At 44.0% G+C, this 19,536-nt stretch overlaps 1 protein-coding gene across 5 annotated transcripts in view; it reads right to left on the minus strand.

Moving 5' to 3' along the window:
* RIPOR3 (RIPOR family member 3) overlaps window positions 1-19,536 on the minus strand; it is a 115,728-nt gene that overhangs the window by 34,132 nt on the left and 62,060 nt on the right. For all 5 annotated transcript variants that reach the window (XM_063146228.1, XM_063146236.1, XM_063146244.1 and 2 more), the window contains 7 exons: window positions 15,446-15,524; window positions 13,121-13,144; window positions 12,228-12,281; window positions 10,866-11,015; window positions 9,695-9,758; window positions 6,580-6,623; window positions 4,619-4,744 (listed from right to left, as the gene is read on the minus strand). In XM_063146228.1, coding sequence (XP_063002298.1) covers window positions 4,619-4,744; window positions 6,580-6,623; window positions 9,695-9,758; window positions 10,866-11,015; window positions 12,228-12,281; window positions 13,121-13,144; window positions 15,446-15,524 — 541 coding nt within the window. The remainder of the gene's footprint in view (window positions 1-4,618; window positions 4,745-6,579; window positions 6,624-9,694; window positions 9,759-10,865; window positions 11,016-12,227; window positions 12,282-13,120; window positions 13,145-15,445; window positions 15,525-19,536) is intronic.

Raw genomic sequence — 19,536 nt, forward strand, 5'->3', positions numbered from 1 at the left:
AATATAAGTGCCAAGGTTAAGAATTACAAGGAAGAAATTATGAGCTGGCTTTCATTGAAGTTAAGGCTATCAATGGTTACTGGTCATGTTGGCTATATATTACCTCCAGTATCAGAGGCAGTGTGCCCTCTGAATACCAATTTCTGGGGAACACAAATAGGGTAGTGCTATTGCACTCATGTCCTGTTTATGGACTTTTCACAGGCAGCTGGTTGGACTAGCTAGGCCTTTGGTCTTATTCAGCATGGCTCTTCTTTTGTTCACTGTGGAAAGAACATAAGAAGAGCCCTGCTAGATCAGACCAAGGCTCCATCTAGCCCAGCATTCTGTTCACACAGTGGCCAGCCAGCTGCCTACAGGAAACCCACGAGCAGGACATGAATGCAACAGCACCTTCAGTGCTGTTCCTTATACTGTGAACAGCTAGCAGTTCCTTATACTGCAAAGCATCATTCTAAGAGAAGTACATCTTGTTTAGCTTATGGCAAAGCAGCATCCATTCCTTTAAGTAGGGTACTAAGTATCTGTAGGTGGGGTAGGTTTACAGCTGCCTGCCCTTGCAGAAAAATAGCAAGAGGGAGTCAGAACGGGGGTTAGAAAGCACACACACCCTCGAAGCAACTTGGGTGAGCATGCATACATGCCTCCAGAATATCACCCCTGGATTGGCATGAAGGACTGGGCAATTGCATTAACAGTACACACAATGGGCTCATCTACACCAAGCAGGATATTCCATTATGAAAGTGCTATGAAAGCGGCATATAAAAGGCAGGAGCCACACTACTGCTTTATAGCGGTACTGAAGTGCACTGACAACTGTTGGGGCCCATTGACACATCTACACCAAGCAGGATATAACACTATGAAAGAGGTATGAAAGCGATATATGGCATGTGTCAATGGGCACCAACAGTTGTCAGTGCACTTCAGTACCACTATAAAGCAGTAGTGTGACTCCTGCCTTTTATATACTGCTTTCATAGTGGAATATCCTGCTTGGTGTAGATGAGCCCAATGTCATCGATAAGAGCTACAATACAGAGCAACAGGAGAACCAAGTAGGTTAATTTATGTTTGGAAATGTAACTGCTAATCCCAATACTTCTCGCACTTGGACTTCCGGTTGCCAGTGACCACATGGATTTGTGTTGCTTTGTGTTGCATTCATGTTATGCCTTAGTAGCAGAAATTTGGGAGGAGAACACGGAAAGTGACACAGAAGCAAATACATGGTTGTGTGGCCTCGGATCGGGGCTTTAGGTATTGGGCTTGAATAGTTAACTTGAGGTTTTTTCAGATTGCATATAGAGAAAATATCCCCACATGCTAATTTACTTTCTCCACTATTTTAACCTGCAAGTTGGTCCTTGGGGCTGCTTCACACATGCTCTTCATTGCTCAAAGATGTTCTACAGCTTTAACAGGCATCCTTCTACTAATGCAAGCTGTGTTTGAGGCACAATGAAATCTCTATTTATGATGGCCACTTCACACATGCAAGTCATCACCTGATACTATGGTCTTTGACTAAGGAGAATGCTCATGTGAACTCATCCCAATATAATTAAAAGCAGAGCGTCTGGCATGCAGGGCTTAGGAGTGCCAACAACACAAAAGCCAATTCTATCGCTCCTTCTTTATATTTGGAGGAGATGACTCATCTTCATTGGCATAATGCAACGCTTGCATGTTTTCTCACAATATTTGTACAGTGCATCTCAATTAACCTCTCACCATGTAGTGATGGGGGAGCAGGGGTGAAAAAAAGGAACATTTTGAGCACATTTCCAAAATATCTGCTGGATAAGGATCAGGAATACTTTCCAGTGTAGACCTGCCCACCCCCAACACACACACACACACACTGCCAGAAAGTAAAGAGTGTTGCAACAGTTGCTTACAGAGTTTGAAAGCTCCAAGCAGGCTGTCATTTCATAGAATGGTGCATGTCAGCAAGAGCCAATTCACACAACCTTTTGCAGTTTGGGGGGTGGAGGGTGGGGGGAGCATGTTTCAAAACAATTTGGCTTGGTCAATCGTGTTAGATGTAATCAATATCGAGTATGCAAGAAATTCAGCCTGCTATAAGGGAGGAGTACAGCAGAGAATCAGATAGTTAATCAGTTAGAGACATATTTGTGTTGTTTATTTTGACAGGTTAATATCCCTTTAACTGAAAATACTATGGGTGTCCCATAATGCGATTCTCAGGCTTTCTTCCTGGTTCTAACTGCTCTCTCTGTGACAATTATGATTTTCTGATGACAGTTAGTAAGAAGTCTCCAAGAGGTCTTGATAGCATTAGGTTATCTCTCTTCTCCTAGTGTTATCTATTAATGTTTCATATTTGTTCTAAGAATAAACTAATTCATATTTTTGTTCTCTACTATGACAGAATTGTCTCTAGCCTTGTTCTTTAAGAACACACAAATTAAGACTTCCACCAATAAATCAGGCACTCAGATAAATTCACTGCATGATGGATTGTCAGCTCGGTCATCAATAGGCAAAGAACTTCCATGACTTTTGCACTCAGCTTCCAACAAGATTGCTAGAGTTCCAGGCAGGCGATCAGATTGCTCTGTGGCATCGGCCACTGCTCACCAATGCAATCAAAGAACCCAGTACTGCCATCACTTAGAGCTGCTCATTAACTGATGAACGTTAAGAACAAGTTGTGACTGATAGGTGCTAATCCAGCACCACAGGCAGAACTTTTGTATTATCTTGCATCATTTCAAGCACAATGTTTCTCCAATGGGATCAGTTCACGCATTCACTCATCGAACGTAAAGAAATCAAGTGACAAGTAGCCATGTGCAAAATCAACCTCGAGTCAAGCTTAATGGATAATGGCTCCTGTGTTGGTTACCCAAAAGAGAGCAAATTCCTAAAAGCACATCCACTCCAGCTGTATTTCCACAGGATGTTTCCTGGGAACACCAGGAGCTAATTTCATCCCAAAGTAGGGCTTTGCTCCTGGGGGGCTGTCTTGATGTCTTCTTTGCCATGGGGTGGCTCCGGATCTGCACGGCATCAGTTAGATGACGCAGCCGCAGATTTGAAGCCACCCCAGGGCAAAGAGCAGAAGATGTGCGGCTGAAAAGTCAAGGACTTACCCCAACTTTTCCAGCCAGAGCAAGGGCAGCCCAGCTCTTCCGATGGCCTGTCCTTGCTCCGGAGTCCTCCTCCTTGCCCTAGACTCAGGGAGGGATGGGGGAAGGAGCGGATGACTGCCATAAACCCTGCGCTTGCTCCATGGCATGGGGCTTATCTGGCATAACCCCACAGGAGCAAAAATGCAGGGTTTGGGGGAAATGCGTCACCAACTTGCCGCCTTGAAAATAGTCCCTAGGTTTGTTGACTGAGAAAATGAATGCTTCATTAAGAAGATAATCACTTCCCTGGCAACATTCCTCATCCTCGCTAGGCAGAAAAGGTGCTTAATTTTTGTGAACCACCCAGAGAGCTTCGGCTATTGGGCGGTATAAAAATGTAATAAATAAATAAAATAAATAAATAATTGCAAGGAATACCTGTGCTGTTCTTTGTGTATGTGGAGCACACAGATGCACAACACAGATAATAGCAGGGTAAAGCTTTATTCCTCCATATCCTGGAGAAAGTGAGCTGGTTAGGGCACAGTCCTGAACAGTATCCACATGATCTACTACACAAAGGGCTACATATATCTGCAAGTATACAATTCATTACTTCCATCGTATTAAAGATTCACTTCTAGTCCTCATGGTTGCTGTTACTAGCAAATTATGTTGGCAATTAGTTCTTGGAGGCTCTGAATCCTACTAAAAGGTTCTCAACCAGGAACATTTTGCAAGTTACGATTTGCCAAAATATAAGACAGAATATTAGAGCGTCAGGATATAGGCCTCAGCTAGACCTACGGGTCTAGCACAATGGAGGGGTGAGGATCTCACGACATTTTTATCACGAGACTTCCCCCTCTGTTTACACATGGTGTGTGATGGCCTCAGTCAAACAGGACGTCGTGCCCGCCATTTTGTGGTGTTTTTTTTTAAAGAAACAGAAGCAGTGCACGAGCACTTGTGCACTCAAAGATACGGGTGTTTTTTTAAAAAAAAAATTAATTTCCCCGCTCCCACCCCCATCCCACCCCCAATGGGCACAGAACTCCTGAGGTGGTCTGCGCCCTGTGCACAGTTTCCAGCTCCTCACGAGTAACTGCAAGGAGCCAGGACAAACCGCGACGCACGCCCACACGTTCCACAGTCTCGGGATCATCCTGAGACCATGGAAAAAAGCGGGCTGAACGGGTAGGGCCATATCCTGGGGAAAGGGAGGGATTATCCCTCCCTGCTCCCGGGATCCCCTGTGCATCATGAGGACACACAGGGACGCTCCCGGGGATCGCCCCGGGATATTGCCCCGTCTAGCTATGGCCAATGTCTCTTGCCAGTTCACTAAGCACCACAATTTGATAAAATGTCAAGGAAAGGAGAGTAGAAAAAGCAACAGATGGTCCAAATGAGCTAAACATTAGGACCATTTTTTGCACAAAGATACTGGGAGAAACGTGGTGCAAGGAACTGGCTCTGCCAGCAAGGAAAGGCCTCCAATCAATACATGTTACTACCTTGATTTCAAACTTCTCATGGAGGTTGGGTATGAAACCTTTTTCCTCTTCATCCCATGTTTGACTGTCATCTGTCAGAATCTTGCCTTTCAGTTTCCACTTCTGGCGCCCTAGCCGTATAAACACCTAAAGAAATATACAGTGGGAGAATGACTGTTACAAAGGCACAACAGGGTTTCAGTGAGAGGGGCACTTATTTCTGTTTGATTTCTGGAAGTTTTAAAAAATTCAGTGGATTCTTGGGCCCGGCATATTATTGGAGCTGTGCTGTAATGGCAGCCTCCCTCCTGGGCCAAACATCAAGATTGATGGGTGTTCAATCCTGCTGTTTGGCCCAGGAGGCCCTACAGTGTGCAGAGAAAGGGTTAAACCCCTCACCACACCTCATGCTCTTGATCAACAAACTATGGCTTCTTTTTGTGGTATGTAGCTGGTTAACAAACCATGGCTTGCTTGTAGGGATGGGTTCAGACATAACGACAAGCCGGATTGCAAGAGAACGTAATACGACTTAGCTTTCTATGCAAACTAGGGTATTAAATGCATGCACACATTGGATATATCATTTAGTTTGGCTCACAAATCACATCAGATGGGGTAGGACAAAGGAGATATTTCTAGTCAAGTAAGAGGTGGGGCTTAACTAGCGTGCCAAATAAACCATTTTAACTAGTATTATATGCAAATCAGCTATGCCCATGGTATGTTTGGCATCAGGCTTGGCCTGAGGCATGTTGCTGCCCGAAGCAAGGGGGCAGTGCTGCTGCCCCATTTTTTCTGGCCTCTGTCACCACCCAACAAACACACACCATTTCTAAGTGCTTACCTGGCCAACTACCTGGCCAGGTAATCCAGCTGGCTGCTCATACCTGCCTGCCCAGCTGCCACTCCCACCTTGAGGGATCTCTCGCAACAGTTCGGTCAACCTCCCCCAGGAGCCCTGCAACTGTGAGACAAGGTGGGAGCAGTGGCCACATAGGCAGGGCTTAGCAGCCAGTCAACTGGCTAAGGAGGCAACTAGCGGAGGTAGCAACAAGAAGCAGGAGGGCCCATTGACAGTTGTGAGTGTAAGAGAGAGGAACGGTGCAATGAGCCATTCTTCCCTTTCTGCCGGCTGATCCCCCCTCATCAGGCTGGCTCACGATAGGGCCGGCCCTGTTTGGCATGACTTCTCTCTTCGTACCCATGAGGAGCAATGACTGGATTCAGATTTCTAATGGCAAATGTAGTAACAGAATCCTCTGTTTGCATTTGTCTTTATAGGAACAACACAGAGTTAAACTATGGAATTTGCTACCACAAGATGCAGTGATGGGCACCAAATTGGATGGGTTTAAAAGGGGGGTTGGATAAATTCCTGGAGGAGAAGGCTATCAAGGTCTACTAGTCCTGATGGCTATGAGCTACCTCCAGTATCAAAGGCAATAAGCTTATATGTACTAGTTTCTGGGGAACATGGGCGGTAGGGTGATGTTGCACCTGTGTCCTGTTTGTGGGTTCCTGGTCGACAGCTGGTTGGCCACTGTGTGAACAGCGTGCTGGACTAGATAGACCCTTAGTCTGATCCAGCATGACTCCTCTTATGTTTGAACACAGGACACTGTCTTCTACAAAGTCAGACCATGGGTCCACCCAGGTCAATATTGCCTCCTCCAATCTGGTGTCCTCTGGATCATCCCCATCCATTGGATCATCCCCATCTATTGGCCATGCTAGCTGCGGCTGGTGGGAGTTGTAGTCCTACACATCTGGAGGACACAAGGTTGGAGAAGATCGGCCTACAGTGACTGGCAGCAGCAATCCAAACTTTTAGCCAGGAGTCTTTTCCAGCTCCACCAAGAGATAATGGGGATTTAACCTGGGATCTTTGGTGAGCAAAGCATCTGCTCTACCACCTAGCTACTATCCTCCCCCCATCTTCAAGCAACTTCTTCTTGCAATAAGGTTGCTAAATACTATACCTCATACTGGTCTCCAGGGCAGAGTCGCGCATAGCCCACTAACCCTGGAAACGACACAAAACAAAGAAGGAATTTGTAACATTCATAGACTTTGAGGAAAGAAACCATTAACATAAATTGTTGGGGATCTCAGAATAGTTCTGGTTACCATCCCGTCAAGTAAATGCCACAAGGAGGATTTATGGGCAAGCAAATCATTTGGGATGTGTGTGTGTGTGGCAAATTTGCTTTTAAATAAACCTCCAGTATATAAATGCTCCAGAGAACAGCACAGATCAACTACTTCCTTATGCAAAGTAACGGTCCAAGCTATGGCACAGCATGCAAGAAAACTGAGCCTGTCTAAGACTATAAGGGTCAAACCAGACATTACAGACAGTTCCACATAATGTTCCCTGATGTGAGAAGCAGCCACTGCAGGCTGCAAGCAGGTGGGGAATGTGTGCTTAACCCTTTTCCTGCCAGCCTTTTGCCTCTTGAAAATTGCTCTCCCCTCCTAAGAAGGAGACAAGCAATTTGGGGGAGTGATTTTTGAACACCCCCTCCTGACCCAGCCTTCCCTTTCTCTGGGTTGCCTGCTTTTCTCTACAGGCTGCTTTCCATTTTTTTAAAAAAGGCAGGGGAAAGTTACATGGATCTCTCTGTACTGTGGCCTTCCCTTGATAGTCTTCAGCAACAAGGGCCAGCCCAAGACGTTTTGCTGCCTGATGCAAGATGTAGTGATGTAGCCACCAATTTGGATGGCTTTAAAAGGGGGTTGGATAAATTCCTGGAGGCAAAGGCTATCAATGGCTACTAGCCCTGATGGTTGTGTGCTATCTCCAGTATTCGAGGCAGTAACTTGCTGGGGAACATGGTTGCGAGGGTGCTTTGGACCATGTCCTGCTTGTTCATCCCTGGCCGATGGCTGCTTGGCCACTGTGTGAACAGAGTGCTGGACTAGATGGACCCTTGGTGTGATCCAGCAGGGCTCTTCTTATGTTCTTATGCAAAGAACAAGATGTGCCCCCCTCACATGCTGTGCACAAAAGCCAAGTGGGTTAGAAGATGAACATGTCTTCAACACTGATGATGGGACAGCATCTTCCATTGCACTTGAAAGCAGCAGGGGAATCTAGGGGGTGCAGGGCTCACAGCTCTCTCCCCCAACACCCTGCTGCCACCTCCCAGCATCTGCTGCCTGAGGCAACTGCTTCACTCTGCCTAATGATAGGGCCGGCACTGTCAGCAACCCACTTTCAGTTTCTCACCATCCCAGTCCCATCTGCAATAGGAGGATAACAATATATAGCTTCTTTGAACACCACTGTATAAACATGAAGCATTTTCACTGCGATGGTGAGTAGCAATTTACTCCTTAAGCCACTAAAATAGGATTTGCCCTCAGACTCGAAGTACTATCAAGCTACTGCTAGACGTTCCAGCAGACATTTCAAGGATAGGAGAAATAATGGTAGATTCCACAGGCAGTTTGAGAGTAGACAGCATGGCAACCTGTGCATTGTTTTTCATGTATTCACATTGTTGAAAAACAACAAAAATTCTTGGGGCAGCTTATAGACTAGCACATTTATTATGGCTTAACCTTTTGTGGACCACAGCCCACTTCTTCAGATGCACGAAATGTGATCTGGAGTTGATATATATGCACACACATACACAAGAAGAAAAAGGTTACCAGTAAGGCCAGGGGGGAACGAAGTGCAAGAAATATGAAATATACATTAAATATAAATTATGTTAAAACTTAGATATATGTAAAATACTTACAGTGATCATTCAGTAAAGTCAACAAAGAGTCTTGTGGCACCGTAAAGAATAGCCATTTTATTCTGGCTTAAGCTTTCGTGGACTTTGGCCCACTTCAGCAGATGCATAAAGTTGACATATGATGAAGTGGACAGTGTCCACGAAAGCTTATGCCAGAATAAACGTGTTAAGTCTTTAAGAGGCCAGAAGACACTCAGGCTTTTGCACAAAAACAATGTACAGAGTTACCCCTCTGAAAATCATTCAGCAAAATGATGTTGATGAAGATACCTGTGTCCATACATGTGAAAGGGCTTTCTCCTGTGTGGCCCACAAGCTATGAAATAGGCTCCCTCAAGAAATACGATTGGCCCCTACCCACTTTTACAAGGGAAAAGACCACCACCGAACCGATGAAAAAATGAAAGCCAAGCTCTGGTGCTATGAAACAATCTTTTACTTTAATCTTTACTGATTTCTTTGATCTTTAATGATTTCTTCGATTTCTTTGATTAAAGAGAAGGATTATTTCATAGCACCAGAGTTTGGCTCACATTTTTTCATCGATCCCTACTCACTTGGCCTTTAGGAAGGGTGTGAATTTGATTTTGATTTTCAAAATGTATAGGAGGGCCTTTTCTGTTGTGGCACCCTGGCTGCTAAATGAACTCCGTAGAGAGGTTTGCCTGGCACCTACAAGATTAAGTTTTATACTTAAGTTGTACTTTATGGTTTTAATTTTTGTAAACTTCCCAGAAAGCTTCAGCTATTGGGTGGTATAGAAATGCAATACATAAATAATAAATAATAAATACTTTGAATGTTTTAATGTGTGTGGTTAATGTTCTTGTTTTCATGATTTAAAGCTTTTATTGTTTAAAATTGTGGAACACTGCCTTGATGGCTTTTTAGCAGATAAGGTGGTATATAAACGTAAATAAATAAATAATAAACATCCTGGCATTGATAAATTAATACTTTTCATGTGATTTTTTTTCTATTCACCATTTCTATTCAAGCCACAAGTGACAGAATTAAGCTTTTTCTTAAATGTTATTTCAACAGCTTCAGCATTTAAAAACACTGAGCTGCACAGGAAGGAAAATTGGAAAGATCTGAAATCAGCAGAGCACTCAGTGGAGAAATGGTGTGGCTAAGGGAGGCCTGAAGACAGCTACGATGCATATTCTTCAGGCAGATCTGCAGTGAAAGTTGAGGTCTTGTTTGAGAACCACCATTTTATTCTTTTGGAGCGGGGACGGATATAGCCATTCTGTTTTTGTATTCAGGATTTACTCTTCATGCCTTGTGATTACACACACACACACACACACACACCAAGCCTTTCTAGAAAAGTTCCCCTTACCTTTCATCTTTAAGTGAAACTCTCCCAAATGCACTTCGAGTGTCCCTTCAATCAGACACATATCCTGAAAGACAGATACGGGACAATAGCACTGAATACACTGTGGCATTAAAATGGCCAGCGTGTTCTGCCTTCATTATTTACCGATAGGACTTGTGTGACTCATCCCCAGCACAAGCATGGAAAATAGAGAGATTTACAATCTAAAAACAAGCTTGCAAAGAAGCCCCCTTTCATGGAAGTAGTTGAGCAACTTCGTTACCATTTCACACACCGCACAGGAAGCCATGCAAAGAAACAATTGGTTTTTTAAAAAATCCTGGAAGTTTTAAAAGAGAATTTCTTCAGGTAACCCTATAACTCCTTTGTTTCTGTTCCTCTTTAACAGCTACAGAAATCCCTCCTGTGTTTTGTCTAATTGTGACAGACAGGATTTGGGAAGGGGACCCAAATCCCATTGAAGAGCAGAGCAGCACCACAAATTCAGACTTATTAAATAGTAATTCTGTCTCCCAAGAGAACCCTGGGAATTGCAGTTTTGTAAGGAGGACAGACTAGAGATCTCTAACACAATTGACAGCACCTTTACCAAAATACAACTCCCAGGATAATATGGGGGCCAACCAGTGTAGTGGTTAGAGCCAGTGTGGTGTAATGGTTAGAACATTGGACTGGGAGTTGGGAGATCTGGGTTCTAGTCCCCACTCCACCATGGAAGCTCACAGGATGACTTTGGGCCAGTCAGAGACTCTCAGTTCAACCTACCTCACAGGGTTGTTGTTGTGACGATAAAAATAGAGAGGAGGTGGATTATGTATGCCACCTTGGGTTCCTTAATGAGGAAAAAAGGTGAGATATAAAGGTAACAAAAAATAAAATGGCAGTGAAGCAGTATGAAGCCAATATAAATGTGTAAAGCAGATAAACATCTTCATTTTGGATTCCCCTAACCCAGGTTAATGCTGAACACATTGCAAATTCGCTGGCATTAAAGCAATGTGAGTGTTGCAAGCATGCACACCAGAGCATCCTCAGTAGGTGGTACGGAACAGAAATGTGATAGTCATTATCCAGGGAGATTCCACAGGAACAACAGTCCATGTCAATATTCTTTCTTTTTTAATCATAGATTTTAAAAAATTGGAACTGTGAGACGCAAAAGCAAATATACCTCTGTACATTCTTGGAGATTCTTATATAGTTCTACCAGGCTCTCTCTTGAGGCTTTAGTGGAAGGGGACAAGGAAAACGCATGTTTCATATTTGAAGCCCCGTCGCGCAGTCTGCACTGGATGCTATAAGCTTCATATAATTCTTCTACCTTAAAAAAAAAAGATAGAAAGAAAAAAGTCAGGACATGTTCCAATTAAAATGGCATTCTCCAAAAATGGCATTCAAGGCAGCTAACGATAATAAACTACAGATAAAAACAGAATCATGATTCAGACATGAAAAAAATTAATTAAAAACACAATCATAAAAAGAAATTTTAAAAATCCAGTTTTTTAAAAAAAACCTTTAACAACAAACCAGTATACCTGCCTGAATAAAAACATCTTTGCCTGCAGGCAGAAGGACAAAACAAAGAGGGCGGCAACCTGTCTTCCCTCGACAGGGACTTACAGAGCCTGGGAGCAGCCACCAAGAAGGCCCTTCTCTTGCATCCCCACCAAATGTGCCTCTGATACTCATGAAACTGAGAGGAGGGCCTCTCCCAAAAGACTTAAAACTCAGGCAGGCTCATATGGGAGAAGGTGGTCTTTCAAATCCCTGGGAAGGTTGGGGGAAGAGCCAGCGCATGTGAGAACACTGGAGGCAATGCTGGCATGTATCCTCTGGAACCCATTCCATGCTTTATAGCCAAGTAAGTTCTTTGAATGCCTCCATAGGGCTCTTCCCTTTCTCAAATTATATCACCAGAGCCAATGCGGCCAAGAAGAGCCAAAAGACTATACTATGTTTACATGAAAAGGGAATAAAATAGTTCAACTAGAGGATTCAACAGAGATTGTTTCTGGTGTTAACTGCATAGTGAAGGATGATATGAGACAATGTTATCAATTTATTCTGGGCTGGACGCAATAGGAAAGGAGCCATCTCTTGAATTAGATTAGTCCTCGCGAACACAGATCCAGCCGTATATACAGAAAAAAGTTATTTCTGTACTCCGGGAATCTTCAGGCACCAGAGAGCTGGGCAGGTGGTCTGCTACCTTATTTTAGCTGTCACCATTGTAGTTCTGGCTTCTTCCTTCCCTTCTCTCTTACCACAAGCAGCTCTTTCCCCCTTCCAAATATGCTGGCACGGTCTAAAAACTGGTTCTACAGGCTGCATTTCAGCTGTGCTCAGTAATCACTCTGAATGGAGTTATTGAAACAAAAAAGTCTCCTCCTTTTGCAAAGAAAGAAATTGAGGCTTTGGGAAAGCACCTAATGCAATTTCCCTTCAAACAAGCCTTGGTAAAAAATATTCTGTGTTGAGATTTGTTTCTACCACAGTATAAACCTGACAAGCAGAGAATATAAGCCCTTACCTTGCTTATATGGAATTCCAGTTTCCTGATATATCTTTCGACAGAGCGGATTTGCTTTTAAGAGGAAGAAAAGATGTATAAAAAGTCATTTCTACAGTTCCCGGCATGGCAGCATAGAATTTGTTACCATGATACATTTGCCTAAACATGAGTTATTGTTTTAAGAGGTCCATTATCAACTAGTGTTGTCATATATCTATAACTATGTCTATTTATATAGCCACTAGCACAGCATATACCAAGTGAGAAGATGATGATGATGAAGAAGAAGAAGATAATGATAATGGTGATGATGATTTAAAAATCTACATTGCCTTTCCACCATATTGGCCTTCCTAGAACCCAACAACTCAATTTAACAACTAGAGTAATAAAACTTAAAAACCAGTGAAATATAGGGAAAATAAGCAGATCAGTAGTTTTTATTATCAAATGCTTGAGAGAACAGGACAAATTTAACCTATTGCCTAAAGAATAGCAGTCAAGTGAATATGTCTAGGGAGGGAATTCCACAATTAGGGTGCCACTCTAATAACTACACAACTAACTCCCAAATTGGAGTCATCCTCAGAAGATAAACTCAGCACACAGGATGGTTCAGAAGAAGGTGATATTGTAGATACTTTGATCCCAAGCTATATTTGGTTGGTTGCAAGGAAGAGGGCACAACCCTGCATTCACCAAAGATCAAATGCTTTCCTGACCAATTTCGATAAGAGAATGAATACTACAAGATCCAAAACCATCCACAACAGTGGCCACTCTCATACTCAATGTTAAGTATGGCAAGATGTGGGGAGGACCACAATTGGAGGACCACCAATGACTGAAAATCAATCTGGCTACACGAAATATATCATGAAATCCACCATGGAATCCTGATAATTTCTTACCTTGTCCAAATCATAGTAGAAAGCCTGAAACAGAAATGTGCAAAATTAGTAAATACAACCAATGCATCTAATCTATTGCTATATCAGTTGCTCAAGGGCATATTTATGAAAGAGAGTTATATTGTTCCAATATTTGGGGAAGTCCACGCACCAACAGAACCCATTGCTAGTGCAACAGCGAGTTAGTCATTCATAAAGGAATCCCAGAAACTAACAGACGTGCTTGTTTTCAGAATGGGGAAGGTCAGCAATGCTTGCAGAAGGAAGCAGAAGGAGCTGTCCCAATCTGGAAACTAGCATTTCCAGGGTCCCTTTACAAAGGGACCCCAGATTGATTCCTGCATTGAGCGAGGGGCGGGGGTGGACTCGATGGCCTTATAGGCCCATTCCAACACTATTATTCTATGAATTCTATGAAAGTGCTAACCCCATTGTGCTAGCAGTGGGTCCCGCCAGTGCCATAATATGAATGGGGGGACAGCAAGAGCATAGAATGGTAATCCAAACACTAGTTTGGTTCTGTGCCAAATGTTTTACATTGCTGGGCTTGTATGCGTTGCAGATACTGAGTTTAGCACTGGGGGCTGGGGTGGGGGGGACAGGGAGGAGAGAAAGAAATCCAGGTGTGCAGGCTTCGTGGATGTGTGTTCTTAGAGTTCTCAGCATCTCAACTGTAATGGAGCTCCTGTGCTTTTATTAGCAGTGATATGGTTGGCTTGAATGACAATTTTGCCACCACACCAAAGAAGAACCCTGGGTCTACAGGCCAAGGACTATAGGGCTCACCCTTGTGGTCTGAAAAATGTTCCCAGGGAACCCTGCCTTCGCAGCCTGCCTGAGCTCAGCTGCTCCTTTGTAGGGAACAGAGACGACCAGTTGTGTATAAAAGTGTCTAAAGGACTGTCAAGTTTTTGAAGGCATGATTACACAGGCTCAGTAACACAACAAACTGCTTTTACTAGCACTTGGGGGAGGAAGACTGGTCTTTGCAGAAACACATTTTGCCCTGTGGTTTAGGGCTAAACTGGATGGGACAACAACAGACACATTTTTGTTTACATCTAGGTCTGCCCCAATACAGTAGAAGGTGGCGATTCTGTTTTTAGAGCAAATGGTGCATGCAAGTCGGGAATGCTTGGCCCTCCCCATGCCCACAAATAAAACAGGTCTGACACTGTCACATCTCATTTGGGCCTCAGATTTTGCACCATTTGCACCCACTGACTATCTGAAGCTGTGCAAGTACTAGCCATGGTTCCGTCTGAAACTGTTTTGCAAAGCCTGGTAAAAAGGTAGTCTGAGTTAAGTTTCACCTTCAGCAGGAGTGGACAACAGTTAGATTTGGATCCACTGGTAGCTCTCTGGATGATTTGCAGTAGATCGTCAAGGACTCCGACTCCCAGGGGTTGCCGCCGCGATAAATAAAACACTGTGCTTTTGCTGCTTTGGTGTGGTGGCAGCTAATCCCGAGGCAGCAGAAAAAGCATGGGGTTTCCGGCAGATGGGCCCACCCCCTGCTGTCTGCCCGGGCGGATGGCGATCAACTAGGGATTGCCATCCGCCTGGCCATGCCTCTGCCACGACTCCAGAGTAAGGATAGATGGTGGATGTGCCATAGTCGCCTCACTCCGGAGAAAAAGGCCAGGTTAAGTCACCAACTTTTTTCCTTCGCAGCTTCAGGAAAGCACCAGGGTGGGCGCCAAATGGCTGCTGCATCGTACAATCGACGCAGTGCCACCGTGCACCCACCACAGGGCTTTCCTTGCGTATATACAGCCCCCGCTAGTTGGTTTAACAGCAGCAACAAAATGGCTCCCTAAATTATATTGCTGCAATGAAGAAAACTTAGGGTAAAATGGAATGGATTTTTGTGTGGAAGGACTGACAGCTGTGTTCAGTTCTGGTATTCACAACAAATTCCTGGGCTCAGAATTCTTCGATTCTAAATGCATGTCTTTTGGACCAGGCACCATGTTGGTGGATTTGGGAATTCAATTAAAAACCATAGTAAATTCTGCAAGCTTGAAGTTTTCCCATGCCTGAGCTACAGGAGCATTATGGGGAGTTCTGAATATTGAAGCCAAGTGAGCATAAAGTATGCTTAGCATAAAGTACAACATTGAAATTCCATTGGTTTCCCCACAAGAAGTTTCTCCGCTTAACTCAATGGGACTTTACAGCTGCAATCCTATGCATGTTTGGATGGTGGGGGGGAGCATGCATAGGATTGCACCTTAAATATGCTTAACTTCATATTGTGCCTTTGGTTTGCAGCAATGACCAGCTATCCATTAGAACTGATGAGAGAAAGTGAAACCTCCTTACCAGTCGGGAATTCCTTCTTGTATCTTTGTGGCGCTCGGACAGATAATCAAACTCCGCTTGATGCATTTCCAGATATTCACTAAAAGGAAGAGATGCATTTGATGGGAGCCTTAGGATGTATCTCAGGAACAGATTTCTAGAACCATCATAAGCATGCTAAGCACATTCAGAGGAGGGCAACAAGGATGATCAGGGGTCTGGAAACAAAGCCCTATGAGGAGAGACTGAAAGAACTGAGCATGTTTAGTCTGAAGAAGAGAAGACTGAGGAGAGACATTATTATTATTATTATTATTATTATTATTATTATTATTATTATTATTATTTATTTATTTATATAGCACCATCAATGTACATGGTGCTGTACAGAGTAAAACAGTAAATAGCAAGACCCTGCCGCATAGGCTTACAATCTAATAAAATCATAGTAAAACAATAAGGAGGGGAAGAGAATGCAAACAGGTACAGGGTAGGGTAAGCAGGCACAGGGTAGGGAAAAACTAACAGTAGAAAGTAACAGTAGAAGTCTGCACAGCATCAAGTTTTAAAGCTTTAGGAAAAAGAAAAGTTTTTAGTTGAGCTTTAAAAGCTGTGGTTGAACTTGTAGTTCTCAAATGTTCTGGAAGAGTGTTCCAGGCGTAAGGGGCAGCATGATAGCACTCTTCAAATACTTGAAAGATTGTCACACAGAGGAGGGCCAGGATCTCTTCTTAATCATCCCAGAGTGCAGGACATGGAATAATGGGCTCAAGTTACAGGAAGCCAGATTCCAGCTGGACATCAGGAAAAACTTCCTGACAGTTAGAGCAGTACAACAATGGAACCAATTCCCTAGGGAGGTTGTGGGCTCTCCCACACTAGAGGCATTCAAAAGGCAGTTGAACAACCATCTGTCAGGTTTGCTTTAAGGTGGATTCCTGCATTGAGCAGGGGGTTGGACTCGATGGCCTATAGGCCCCTTCCAACTCTACTATTCTATGATTCTATTAGGTCTCACTAATTTAAAATGGGACGGAGAAGCATGTTTAGGTAAATGAACCAACCTGACCAGTTCATGACCTATAAAAAACAAGGGAAGAAGACAACAGTACTAAGCACATTTACATAAAACTTAGTTTCTAGATGTTCAAATTTGTGATGGAAGATCAAGGCCCTGTTCAGACATCACACTAAGCCACTGTGAATAGCTCAAAAACTTGATCTGCAGTGGCTTAACGTGTTGTGAGGAGGGTGTTTCCCCACCACTAGGATGGTTAAACTACCTACACCTGCTACCCACCTGCTGCGGTGGGATCAAGGGGCTTCCACGATGTTCCCCTTGTCATGTGATAAGAACATCGTGGTTAGATAGGTCCGTGCTGGAGGTGGGGGAATGGCAGTGACCCTAAAGTCCACTGGCAAGAGTGACCATCACTTCCAGCAATGCTCTTGTGACTGCGGACCTTCTCTCTGTTGGCATTTTTTTCACTTATTTTGACAGAGCGGTCTCTGGGAGCTCATTTGTGAAGCAGAGGACACCGGGATGCATAACTGAACCACACAGAGGTATGTGCAGTAAGCACAGGGGAGTAGAGGAACCATGTGGGCCTGCTTGCATTGGATCCATTGCCCTTCCCCCCTCCATAGTTACTGCACAGTTTCCCTATATTTCAAACACTCAGAAAATAATGCTCTAATATTTGATGTTCTAATATTCTTATACCCACCACCATCCCAATTACATATGGTTATTGTTATGCAATGTTGCTTTTTCAGCAACATGTAGTGTCTTCAACAATCTTGAGAGAGCCTGATGAAAGCTTTCTGAAGCCCTAGGTGATGGAGCCTTCATTTACAGCCCCGGACCTACTTATTCTCTTGCTCCGTAATTCAGCTTTGGGAATCAGTCATTGCTGCTACCTCCATCCTCACACATACGCAGGGTTGGCTCAAGAGAACTTTCAACCAGCTAACCACATGGCAGTGGACATTGCTATTCTTGGCCATATTGCCAAGCAGCGATGGGGTAGGGGATGAAGACCACCACTGCAGAACAGCAAGCAAGAAGGAAAAAGAGACTGATGCTTGCTTCTAACTAGTGTGAGAAGATTACGAGCATCATCACACAGAGGAAAAATCACATTTCCTTACTGTCGCTTCTCCACCTGCACGTTTCCCTCATTACTTCCTCTTTTGAAAGAGGAAGTAAACAACTTGCACCTGGCCCATTCAGTGGGCCATATTGATAACACACAGCAGGAGATAGCGGCAAGTTCCATCTCAAAAAATATGTGGGAGTTACTGGGGTGTTTCTTTGTGGCGCGAAGAAGGCAAGAAGGGGAAGGGAGGTGCACGGGAGGCAGATGGCATCGTGAGAGGGACCTGCGAAAATCCGTGAGTGCCCAGTAATGAACAGGCAATAAAACGCTCGTCTGATGGAGTGTTACATCATTGGCCTGCGCAGGCTGCTAGTCCTCTGTGCAGCAACATCAGCGGACCCTTCCCCGCCCCCTTTTTGGCTGCTGCCCGTCTGGGGCAGCCAGGAATAGCAACATGCAGTCTGTCTTTTTACATTTTCCTCTGCATTGACTATTCTATCAATGTTTCCACTGAACAAAATGGAGTGTCTCAACTCAACAGAAGCACTTCATGTTCTGAAAAGGAAGATTTGGTGGGAGAGGGGAATCTGTTTCTCCCCCCCTTTCTTTTGCAGTGGAGCCTTAGCCTGCAAGGTTCTGGCCTCTTTACGCCTACTAGGGCCCAGTGGGACGCCCAAAACAGAGAATATGTAATAGCTGCAGACTGAACTCCATGTTAGCTCCCAGGGGGCAAACCTCCTCAGCTCACATTCTTCTTAGTTTCTGAGCTAATTCAGACCAGACATCATGAATAACTCAGTTTTCTCCCCTTGTATTTAGAAACGATGCAGTCAGTGCTGCTTTACAAGATGCAGAACCTAAACAGGTCAATGTGTTTATGTTAAACAGCCTGTGCTTTTTCCAACTTACTTTGGGGTTGAGAGGGGAGGTCTCTAACCATTGCAAAGACAGCCCCACCCATCCATCCGAGACACGGTTCCTCCGAAATTCATCCATTTCATCACTTGCCAGTAACACAATACAGTGGTCTCCAAGGCTAGTTTAAATATTTCTGCACCCAAACCTTTAAAATGCAGCTGCTTGAAAACCTACTGAACTAAAAGGTTTCCTTGCTCTTAGTGCCATAAATCCCCATGCCAGATGAAGACAACTCAAAATAAGTAGCTACCTGCATTGAAATAATTTATTAGCCTGGGATGCTATTCCAGAGACAAAAGAAATCTTCTAGTGATTTATTTAGGATTGCAAGAGATCTTGACATGTATTTGTGGGTTAACTCCTGCAACAGTGGAAGAAATGGGAACCTCTGGATCAGGGTAGCACTAACTTTATTAGCATTAAAGATGTTTCCTCGGTGGTGTGGTTAGAAGATTCTTGCTTAAGCCAACATTGGTGGATGATGGGTACTATCTCCTCGACATGCTTTACGTGGTTGAATAGAAATCACCAGCAAGTTTTTCAGTTACACAGAACACCTCAAGGGACTTTCTTTTTAGCCAACAGCACAACTTCATAAACTTTGGCTCAGTTCAAGCAACACATTTCTCATTGGTGGTTGTAGAATTCCACAGTGGAGTTGTCTGGAGGGAAAACTCCACCCCACAGTGGAGTTTTTAAAGAAAACATTCTCTGCTGAATATCCATGCTGTGCAGAGGAGAGTTCCTGCACAACCATTGTGTTGTGTGCAGAGGGCTCTGTAGACCTTTCCGCTGCGTTGAGTTGACTTTTCCCATTGGCTACAGAGTTCTCTGGCAAGAGTGGCAAAAGAAGCAAGTGCCGTTCTAGGAGAGCTGCCAGGATTGGTTTTTTGCAGCAATGGCTGATGAGATACCATCAGGAGGACTAGGGGAGGCGAGAGGGTAGAGGAACTGTCAATCAAACACCACATTGCCTTTTACTCAACTCCATGGGAGCCCACAGTCACACAACGGTGGAGTTAGAACATGTTGTGTGATGAGTACCTCCTAAAAACACAACCGTTGAGTGGAGTTTTCCCACTGCGTGGAGAAACG

This window comes from Elgaria multicarinata, chromosome 1 (genome assembly GCF_023053635.1).
Source record: "Elgaria multicarinata webbii isolate HBS135686 ecotype San Diego chromosome 1, rElgMul1.1.pri, whole genome shotgun sequence".
Lineage (NCBI taxonomy): Eukaryota > Metazoa > Chordata > Lepidosauria > Squamata > Anguidae > Elgaria > Elgaria multicarinata.